Source organism: Bufo gargarizans, chromosome 4 (assembly GCF_014858855.1).
Source record: "Bufo gargarizans isolate SCDJY-AF-19 chromosome 4, ASM1485885v1, whole genome shotgun sequence".
Classification (NCBI taxonomy): domain Eukaryota; kingdom Metazoa; phylum Chordata; class Amphibia; order Anura; family Bufonidae; genus Bufo; species Bufo gargarizans.
In genome coordinates, this window is record NC_058083.1 from 341,556,431 (window position 1) to 341,568,284 (window position 11,854).

At 43.0% G+C, this 11,854-nt stretch overlaps 1 protein-coding gene across 1 annotated transcript; it reads left to right on the forward strand.

Moving 5' to 3' along the window:
• Positions 1–4,184: 4,184 nt before the first annotated feature.
• On the forward strand, positions 4,185–9,751 carry LOC122935424 (filaggrin-2-like). The gene is made up of 6 exons (XM_044291193.1): positions 4,185–4,221; positions 4,994–5,074; positions 6,723–6,782; positions 6,882–6,901; positions 8,896–8,919; positions 9,094–9,751. Exons 1-6 carry the CDS (start codon positions 4,185–4,187, stop codon positions 9,628–9,630), a joined length of 759 nt encoding a protein of 252 aa, XP_044147128.1. The 3' UTR covers positions 9,631–9,751.
• Positions 9,752–11,854: the final 2,103 nt, after the last annotated feature.

An 11,854-nucleotide genomic window follows, 5' to 3' on the forward strand; every position in this document is an offset into this window, starting at 1 on the left:
GTAGTGAGGTGCACCTTGCCACAGATGACGTTGCTCAGTGCACACCTGATTTTGTTACCTACTTGGTTGTGCAGGGAAGGGATGGCTCGCCTGGAAAAGTAGTGGCAGCTGGGCTTGACTTACTGTGGGACAGCCACTGCCATAAGGCCTTTAAAACTATTTGTCTACACCAGACGGAATGACAGCATTTCAAAGGCCAGTAATTTAGAAATGCTGGCATTCAGGGCTAGGGATCGCGGGTGGGTAGGGGGGTACTTCCTCTTCCTCTCCAGTGTTTGGGAGATAGAGAGCTGAACGCTTCTGTGGGACATTGTGGAGATGCTTGGTGACCCAGGTGGTGGTGTTGCTGGAAGATCCTTTGTTTGCGGGGTGGCAGGTGGCACTGTCACTACAGAGGTGGATGAAGAGTCCAGGACTGCAGCAGAAGAGGAAGCAGGAGGAGCCAGAGACCTTTCATGGTTTTTGAGGTGTCTACTCAACTGTAGCTCGTGCTTAGAACTTAAATGCCAGATCATGCAGGTTGTGCTCAGGTTGAGAACGTTTATGCCTCGCTTCAGGCTCTGATTGCACAGCGTGCAAACCACTCGTGTCTTGTCGTCAGCACATTGTCTGAAGAACTGCCACGCCAGGGAACTCCTTGGAGCTGGCTTTGGTGTGCTCGGTCCCTTGCTGCGGTGGGCAGTAGCAGACATACTGTCTAGAGGACGGCCTCTCCGCTTTTGCACCCTGCTCCCTCTTCTGCTGTGCTGGTGGCTATGTGCGACTACCGCCTCTTCCTCCAAACTACACAGGTCACTCGCATGACTTTGATTCCATGTGGGGTCGAGGACCTTATCATCCTCCACATCATCCTCCACCCAGTCTTCACCCCTGCCCTCCTTGTCGGTCTGCACACTTTTGAAAGCCCCAGCAGTTGGCACCTGTGTTTCGTCATCATCCGAGACGTGCTGCGATGGTCCTTCCATGTAATCATCTTGAAACATAAGTGGTTGGGCATCGGTGCACTCAATCTCTTCCACTTCTGGGGCAGGGATAGGTGGATGGACCTGGAAAACCCTGCTAACAGAGTTATCAAAAAGCAGAAGAGACTGCTACATGACTTGGGGCTCAGACTGCTTGGCTGATTTGCACGGAGATGAGGTGAAAGACTGATGGGCTGCAGGTGCAGGAGACTGGGTGGGAGACAATGTGAAGGAACTGGAGGCACTGTCAGCAACCCAATCTACTATCGCCTGTACTTGTTCAGGCCTCACCATTCGTAGAGCCGCATTAGGCCCGACCAAATACCGCTGCAGGTTCTGTCGCCTACTCGCACCTGAGGAAGGGGTTTCACTTGTGCGTGTAGCTGGCACAGATCGACCACGTCCTCTCCCTGCAACAGGAGCTCCACCAGCAGCACCACGACCTGGGCCAAGTCCCTGATTTGACGCTCTCCTCATATTTCTCAAATTTAGGATCTTGCCCTAAATGGGTGTTTAATTAATAGCAGAATAGAACGACAGTATTTACAGGGTGTATCTCACACGCCCTGATCCAGACTAGGCCTCAATTAAATTTGTTTGCCCAAAATAGCTGTATTTTAAATAACAGAATATAACCCCTGTATATAGAGGGTGTATCTCACACGCCCTGACCCACACTGGGCCGCAATTAAAGATTTGTGCCCAAAATGGCTGTATTTCAAATAACTGAATAGAACCACACTATGTAAAGGCTGTAACTCACAATGACATATGCAGCAAAGGCTGCAAAATAAAAATAAAAATCTAAACAGGTGTTTGTTTAATAACTGAATATGACAGCAGTACATAACCCTGGAATTTCAAACGTCTTGATGCTGCAAAGCCTGAAAAATTATGTATTTTGCCCAAAAAAGGGTGCTTTATTAATAGAAGAATATAACCCCTGTATATAAAGGGTGTATCTCACACGCCCTTACCCACACTACGCCACAATTATAGATTTGTGCCTAAAATGGCTATATTTCAAATAAAAAAATATAAGCCCTGTATATAAAGGGTGTATCTCACACGCCCTGACCCAGACTAGGCCGCAAGCTGATCTGGATACTCTGAGTGTTTGGACATTGTAAAGGATCTCCTGGCACCCCGACTGGGTACCTCTGTTGATGGATGCTCTAGTGCATCCTGAGGACTCCAAGCACTCCGCTCGACACCGTAACCACCACAGGAACAAGGAACAGGAACAGCTCTTACAAGAGCTAGGGGTTATAGCCAGGGGAGTATACAGCGTAAAGCAATCCCCACACACATGAGACAAAGCTCTATGTTGAAGGCAAAACATCAACTCTCTTTATTGACCACACAAGCATTGCCTTTTATACAGATTTTCCAACAAGGTTACCACCCCCGTGGACCTGGTTGGGAACTGAGGACATAACATAGCAGCCAATCATTTACAGTTTAAACACAAAAACTATGCGTTTAACAAACACATTGGCATTGCCTGTGACGCAATTAATAACAGAATAGGCATTGTCTGTGACGCAATTAACAACACAATGGCATTGCCTGTGACGCAATCAATAACAGAATAGACATTGTCTGTTACGCAATTAACACCACAATGGACTCTGCCTGTGATATATTTAACAAACACAATGGACTTATTTACTCACAGGCATAAAATACACATTTTTCCCAACCACAGAAAACACTACATATCCCCATAAAAGTCACATCCCCCGATAGCCTCGATCTGGGTGAACAACCTATCCAAAAATCACCCAGATTGGTTTAAGGGGTTCAGGAATTTCCTGGAAGTCTTATTTTTGCCCCACCGTGCACATGGTCACATGCCCCAAATAGTTCCAGTAAAACGGGCAGAAACAGAGCCTTTGAAATCCAATATGCCCAAATAGTGTCCCAGGAACCATAGTCACAGGACAAGAGGCTGGCAAGCAGGCCTCTCCAACTCCCAGTGATGAAGGCCCTTTCGTCACAGACATCAATTTGGCAAATGAGGTTTAAAGTGGATAAAAGTAAAGTTAGGCATCTGGGTAGTAATAATCTATGTGCATCATATGTCCTAGGTGATGTAACACTGGGAGAGTCACTTGAAGAGAATGATCTGAGTGTACTTGTAGATCATAGACTAAATAACAGCATACAATGTCAATCAGCTGCTTCTAAAGCCACCAGGATATTGTCATGCATTAAACGAGGCATGGACTCGCGGGGCAGGAATGTAATACCACCACTTTACAAAGTTATGGCATGGCCTTATCTGTAAAATGTGATGTGGATACCAGTCCATAGATAGGATATCCTAGAGCTGGAAAAAGTACAAAGGAAAGCGACTAAATGAATTACATTTATTTAGTCTTAAAAAAAGACGTCTAAAGGGGGACATGATTAACCTATATGAATATATAAATGGACTATACAAAAAATATGGTGAAAAACTGTTCCATGTAAAATCCCCTCAAAAGACAAGGGGTCACTGCCTCCGACTGGAGAAGAAAAATTTCAAGCGTCAAAGCTTCTTTACTGTAAGAACTGTGAATCTGTGGAATAGACTTCTTCAGGATGTGGTCACAGCAGGAACAGTGGACAGTTTTAAAAAGGGTTTAGATTAATTCTTAAAAGTAAATGAAATTAAGGGTCCATTCACACGTCCGTAAGTGTTTTGCGAATCCGCAAAACACGGACATCGGCAATGTGCAATGCGCAATTTGCGGACCGCACATCGCCGGAACTATAATAGAAAATGCCTAATCTTGTCCGCAATTGCGGATAAGATTAGGACATGTTCTATTTTTTTGCAGAAACGGAAGCACGGATGCGGAAGTGCGGATCCGCAAATGCGGATGCGGACAGCACATTCCAGCTCCGTTGAAAATGAATGGGTCTGCCCCTGTTCCGCAAATTTGCAGAACGGATGCGGACCCATTTTGTAGACGTGTGATTTGACTCTAATGCTTATGAAAACGTGTAAAAGTCTGGGATTCACATCCCTTTTCTAAAATTTACCCCCCCCCCCCCATCTCCTGGTTGAATTAGATGGACTTGTGTCTTTTTTCAACCATATTAACTATGTAGCTAAGTAATATTAAGTTTAACCTTAATTTTGTTCTCTCCGACAAGGGAACTTTTACTTCTAAGTTCTAAACTTTACATTTTTTATTATTATGCTTTGGAATAACCATGTATAATTACATAACGATGTACCTCAATTATACCCTAACAGGGATTATCTCAGGTAAGCCCCGGGATCCCTCAGAACAGTTAGCCCTGGCAATTGCTATTGCTGGGGCTGATGGGTAGGGGCAGTGGCGTAACTAGAAATGACTGGGCCCCATGTTCTCTCAGACGTGGCCTGGCAGCCTCTCCATCCATTTCCTACAGTGTCTCTTAATACAATCTGATTTTATAATACTGTTGAGGGAGCCCTGACAACAAAATCTTTGAGTCCTCCTCCTGGGTGGGCCCCTTCTGAGTTCAGGCCCCAAAGCAGCCGCTTCCCCTGCTTCTCCTATAGCTACGCCCTTAGGTAGGGGTCAGAGGGAGCTAAATATCTGAGATCAGCCATTTCTCTTATTTGCAGGTGGTTGTGCAGGGAACGCTTAAACTAGTCTAACATTACCTGAAAACATTTATTGATTGAACTCATTTATTGATTCATGACTTGTTTTTGGATGAAAGTCACATTTTGCTGTTTTGTGGCTTGTTACAGTTGTTTCTTCAGTCTACCCTTTTATTTGCCCTCATGAACCTCAGTAAAATGCCATTTCCACTATTTACCTGAGGAAAGTATAAGAAGTTAGGTCAATGTATAAGACATGGCCTCCTAAGAATCTTAAATAAGCATAATAATTATTTGAAATTACTATTATTAACTTACTGGCTATTTTAAATGTACCATGTATGTCTTCACTAAGCTATTATCTTTATGAGACGTATAAGTATTACTATATTATATTTATGTCATTGAATTCTTGATGACCACACCTTGGTTGGGCTGGATTCCATAGTGTTTAGATCCACCTATTCTTCCAGTATAAATAGAGTGAGATGGACAGTTGCATCTCAGAGTCTACTGCTGCTTGCTCAAGGTAGGTGACTTCTGACTACTACTAGAAAATTCAGCCTGGTGCTGTTTTTCTGCAAGACATTGCTTATGGGTTTTCTCTATCTTCGTGTTCCTCTGGACCAAAATAGTGACTGACTTAAATCTTTTTAACATTCTTATGGATTCAAGCATACAGTATATCAGTTATGTAACATTTTGAAACATTGACGTATGAGATGTCCGTAAATCTAAAGATAAAACTTTTGATTTATACTGTTATACTTTGTTGTATTATGTACCATGTACCGTATCATGTACAATCCCTGGACATGGGCACATTCCAAAATCCTGGACTGGAGCATGGGGAACAGGCACCCATCCAACACATTGCCTGTTCCCAGTAAAAGCCCGCCCTGGACTAGCTGGAGCCAGCTAAGCTAAGTAGCTTGGTGTCTACCAACTAGCTTAGTGGCCACCTATATCTAGGGCCTTTACTCCACCAAGGCCGGGCCCCTTGGAGACACACTCCTGGTGCAAACAACACCCCTTTTTCATGCTTCCCCGGGACTTTACTGCACCCATCACTATTCACATTGCCACAGAAGTTACAGAAACAACCAAGTCTATAAGTGGAAATTTCCTATTACTGGAGTTCATTCACAAATGTAAATAATTGCTTGCGTCAGTAATACACAGTCTGTTTATGGAGCCAATTGGCTGATGAAAGCCACAAAGAACCTGGACCTTCTATGGCTTGCATTCGTAGACCATTTTGCCTTTACAGAATACAGTTTGGATACTGGTTTTACTATAAAGCATTTCTGTTTTATCTATGTTCTCCGAACCTAACTAACCATAATCAATGAGACATCATGCTACAAGTATTCCTCTGCTTAGGGTGCCCATAAATTGTGTAGCCAGGCTGCCTCAACCACCTGGATTACCACTTATCAGTCGGCTACACCTGTACTTGTAACCTAAGGCATGTCAAGTATAGCCACAGCCGGCAAATGGCAGTTACTGCAACCTGGCCTTATCTGGTACGGGCACCATTCACCTCTAGGGGATTATTACTTTATTACTCTGTATCCTATAGAAACAGAAGGCCGACTTGTAAATGTAAATTATCCCAATGACTTTTCAACCAGACTTCTGACATGAAGATAAAAAAGCAAAATTTAACAACCAGTTATTAAAAAGTGTAATGACAGAAGGGGATGCCAACCACCCACTTTATATGTTATGACAAGCTAAATAATTAGTGGATTCAGTACTGTCAGATGTCCAGGTAAATAATCCAAGGTTTACTGGACTACTTACTACATAAGGTCTGTAGTTGTAATGAAGAAAGTATTATATCAACTTCTAACCACATACTTTGTATATAATATTAAGACAACCAATATATTACTCTACGTTAATCAATATGAAACCAATTCCTCTAGTAGATTACAGTGAGCCCAGCTGTCTGATCCTCCATAGACTACCCCTTCCCTAACAGTAGAATAGTCTAATTGTTGTATATATGGACTATAGTCTATCAGTCACATGGGAGGCCCAATTTGTAATCTTTTGAAAATGTTATTATTCACACACAGAGTCTCAAACACAGAGGCATTATGCAATATATAAGTTTTGCAGACACTGTTCCTTTAATCTACTTTAATGACTATTTATTAATTTCTCAACAGCTTGTACCCTACACATCCTCTTCAGGAGCCTAAAAACCCAAACCACAGCCATGGAAGGAGGTAAGGTCCTTAGATTTATAGCTGGCCTCTAATCAAAGCAAAATTAATCATTTGCCACAAATAGTGACCTAAATTTAACCTTCTTTTTTTAATTTTCAGCACCAAACCCCTCCAAGAAGGTAAGAGAAAAATTTGACTCATAGGAAACAAGCCTGATTTATTACATATTCATGAACTGAAATGTTTGGAATGATTGAGATGAGACATAACATAGGTGTGGTATGCGCAGGAAATATTGGAATAGTGTCAGGGTAATATATCAAAGGTTTTGATCCTGGGGTTCGAGCATTCAGTCTCCTGTCAGTTGATCAAACAAGGCGTTAGAAGCACTCATTGAATGTTGTCTGAAGATGGAAATTAAGATGGTCTCATAGACTTTCTATTAAGCCCATGTTCACGTCCCTCCTCATCTCAGTGACCGGTGAGGGGGTCTCCTCAACAATTTTAATTGGTGAGGGTCCAAGCAATATGTCACTCTGACATAGCCAAAGTTTATGTAAAGTGCAGTTACTCTTCCAGTTTACTGCCATGACTCTTTGTGTCAAAATCCTGGCCATGGCAGACAGTCTTGTTGGCGCCCCATCCCAGTATCCAACACCTGAGGTACATGCCCCACAAAACGGAGGATGGGTGTGGTAGAGTCTCTGGTAGCAACAGTGGTTCATTCAAATCACAGTGGCAATCCTCACACCGATGCTTCCTAGGGCCAGCTAGCGACAGGAGGACGTACTCGTTTTTCCCTTAGGGCCCAAACTGATGTTGGGGCTCCTCCCTGATGGTAGTTGAGGTGCCCTTCATGTCAAGAATTTTGTAAGGGTGCAAGGCAGGAGATATAGGTGCCATGGCTGGAGATTGAGTCAGTAACTTGACTATTTCCTCCCCAATAGCAATGTATGGATAGCAGCATTGATGTTGGTTGTGGTCCTCCTTCCCTCTATCTTTCTCTCTCTCTGCAGTATCTAAGGGTGGCAAAAAGGTTCTTGCAAAAACTTGCCTGTAATTCCCAGGCTGAGGGGCACAGTATGATACAGCTGACCAGTCCTTGCCAACATTTAAAAGAGTGTATTAGCAATATCCCTTTTCATAGGAGTAGGTCTCTGAAACGAGCACAATACTGACTTCAGTGCATGGCCTGGACCTCTGATCCTCTTTTTTTCTGGAGTACTTTTATGTAGCAAAGACATTCTTGCTTTAAATGTCAGTGATTCTTTGGGACTCAGACCTAATCTGACGAGTGAGACTAGGGGTGGACCTAAGTCCTAAATTGTTAATACTGACCTACCCTCACAAAACTATCAAGTGCACAATGCAGTAAATCAGAACATTACATTAGACCAATTATCACATTAACAATATATCTTTTTGCAAGTACTCTTTTCTGGGGTAATTCATATACACAACATGAATGCTGCTAAACCGCTGATTTTAGCAGAGCTAGCCAACTATCCCTACAGACATCACTATAAATTAATTCTGCCCTTGGACATATCTGTATTGTCAGAATCTGTACACTCATGATTCCTGTTTAATACTCTTAAATTATAACATGTAGGCATACAATCCGTATATAATATTTTACAATATTTGGCACAATCTCTACACATGTCAAATTGTAGAAATCTCAATATAAAATAAAAATATTACTCATGTATAATGTCTGACGTTAGAATAAATTAATATAAATAAAGTTACAATCCGACTACCATTATCTGCTTTTATATAGAACTATTCCATCCATCATAGAAGTGCATCTAATAAGAAGACAAACATCCTCATGACATTATGAAATCAATATGTCTGAGATTGGAAACACTTTCTGCTTCTTTTTCCAGAAAAATCCCACTCTTATCCATAGGCTGTGTCTGATATGGCAGCTCAACTCCATTCAAATAAAAAGGTCCAAGTTTCAATACCAGAGGCAGCCCATAGACCAAGCTAGCATCTCGTGATAAAATCAATCACTTTTGAATATGTGCAAAATATACAAATACTTAAAATACACAGTTTTCATGTATGGTTATTGTGCGAGTCTGGATTTGTCAGAGATCACATAATATTCAGAGTAATGTATCCATGTTTAACCTCTAATTTGATTTTGATATTATCTTCCCAGCCTTCTGGCAGCCAACAGAGCTCGGTAAGTGGAACTTGTTAAACCGGTATTGCAGGTTATAAACTATTAGTATGAACTGAAGCCATGTTCTGTTTGATTTGTAGATCTGCACTTTATTATATTCTTTAACACACAAGAGAGGAAAAACCTTCATGAACAGTTGCCTTTTAGTGTAAAATGTATGCCTGTTTTTTATAGACTTCAACTGTAGTAAGCCAAGGAAGCAGCCAAACCCCAACCAGTGGTCAACAGAGCCAGGGAAGTGGACAAGACAGTGGATACCAAGGGCAGACTGGCAGCAGCCGCCAGCAACGCAGCGGACAACAACAAGATCAAAGCAGTGGCCAGCAGGGCAGTGGAAACCAACAAGGACAGGATCAGAGCGTTGGTCAGCAGGGTGGTGGATACCAACAAGGACAGGATCAGACCGGTGGTCAGCAGGGTGGTGGAAACCAACAAGGACAGGATCAGAGCGTTGGTCAGCAGGGTGGTGGATACCAACAAGGACAGGATCAGAGCGTTGGTCAGCAGGGTGGTGGATACCAACAAGGACAGGATCAGACTGTTGGTCAGCAGGGTGGTGGATACCAACAAGGACAGGATCAGAGCGGTGGCCAGCAGACTGGGGGAAATCAGGGCAGTGGGCAACAAAGTTGTGGAACCCAGCAAGGAGGACAGAGTCAAGGACAGGGACAGGATTCTTCTTACAACTTTAGACAAGGAAAAAATAAGTAATAGACCTGTGGTTTGCCCTCCAATATCTATTTACACCTCATGATAATTACTGTCCCTTCATCCTTACTAAATTATTCTATAGCCAAAGCATATAAATAAAATACTGTTGTGATTACAGCAATTTAATGTCTCCTCTTGTCATTTAATTCAACCAATACGAAAAGGGCTCATTACCTACTAAATAAATCACAGGTGTACCCAAAAGACACATTTGGTAGGTCTGGTATCTGCGCCACTAACAGATTTGTGCCCAATGTCTTTTGCTCGATAAAATATGCAGATTCAGAAAACAAATGTCTCCAGTGTAAAACACAGGAATAGAAACTACAATGCAATTATTTCCACCCACCACACAAACACATAACGTGCCTGAAGATGAAACAACATGGATTTCGGCCTAGTATGTCACATTATCACACACAGATGTTATCCCCTGCTACCCTACATATTGTAAGACACATATATGCTTGTTTTCAAAACTTCAACCAAAAAAAATAAAAATTTAACTGTGTAGAGATGAAATAACACAGATTTTTTTCCCATGCTTTATTCATATAACTCAATAAAAATTATTGAAAATAAATAACACAGATTTGTGCCTAGTATGTCAGATCATCACTCACAAAAGTTATCCTCTGCTATCCTACATATTGTTAGACACAGGTGAAACTCGAAAAATTTGAATATCGTGCGAAAGCAGGGCTGTGGAGTCGGTAGATAAATCGTCAGACTCAGACTCCAACTCCTCAGTTTTTGGTACTTCCGACTCCCTGACTCTGACTCCTCTGTATTTAATATGCAATTGTATTTTATACATTCCTTGATGGAAAGAAAGGCAACATAGATGTCAATACCACAGAACTACTGGCTAGGAAGCCGCTGCCTTCTCCTTTGTGTGCTGATCTTCTGCTGAAGATAGGGCAGTGCGAGGATCCAAGAAGGGGAAGGGGCATTTATTGTAAAACATGATTTCCCTAGTAGAATCCCAGAGTCATGTTTAAAGTTTAAGCAAAGAATCAGAGTTTACACGTTTTTAAAGCCTTAGCTGAATGACAGCAGTTTTTCAAAAGGTTTACAGCTTCAGTCTTGAACTATTGACCATCCATTCCCTTCACTTATACAAGTGTCTAGTCCTGCAAAAAACATTTACTTAATTAGTTATCAGTGAGAGGCTAGGTTAACCATGGGCGTTGCGTTCCCTGTAACAGCGGAACACAACACAATGGAAAGTATAAGTATTGCCGCTCCTTAAAGAGGACCTTTCACCGATTATTACACTGTGAACTAAGTATACAGACATGGAGAGCGGCGCCCGGGGATCTCACTGCACTTACTATTATCCCTGGGCGCCGCTCCGTTCTCCCGCTATGCCCTGTGGTATCTCCGGTCACTAAGTTATGGTAGGCGGAGTCTGCCCTTGTTCTGCTGTAGCGCTGACCAATCGCATTGCAGAGCTCACAGCCTGGGAGAAAATAACCTCCCAGGCTGTGAGCTCTGCGCTGCGATTGGCCAGCGCTACAGCAGAACAAGGGCAGACTCCGCCTACCATAACTTAGTGACTGAAATCTCCGCCTACTATAACTTAGTGAGCGGAGATACCGGAGGGCATAGCGGAAGAACAGAGCGGCACCCGGGGATAATAGTAAGTGCAGCGAGATCCCCGGGCGCCGCTCTACATGTCTGTATGCTTAGTTCACAATGTCATAATCGGTGAAAGGTCCTCTTTAACTGTGCGTTGCGTGACATATAGTGAAGCATATGAAAAGCACGCTTCTTCATGGTCACTTAACGTGTTCGTTTTGCGGTAACGTGACGCACTGCATGCATTGGCCTTTATTCTTACAGTAGAGAAGTACCGTATTTTTCGCAAAAGTGGGGGAAAAATAGCAGTGCGTCTTATGGGGCGAATGCTGCGACCGTCCGGTGAATAGGCTGAGAGGGAGGAGGGGCTGGGGGCCGGCATCTGTTTCTGTAATGGCAGCGGGGCCCGATGCAGTCACTGTATTCTACTACCATGGCCCCGCTCACTGTAGTATACGGTAATCATATCTAACTTGTGGGTATTATTAAAGTATTCCAATCATCTTAAATCTAGCTCTGTACTACTTACTACTAACTTCTTGGCAGTCAGGAGGCCGGGCGGGCGCTCGTAGCGTAGCTCACTACGTCACGCGCCTGCTCCGCCCACTTTATGAATGAAGCAGGCACCGGGCCCCGCTGCCAT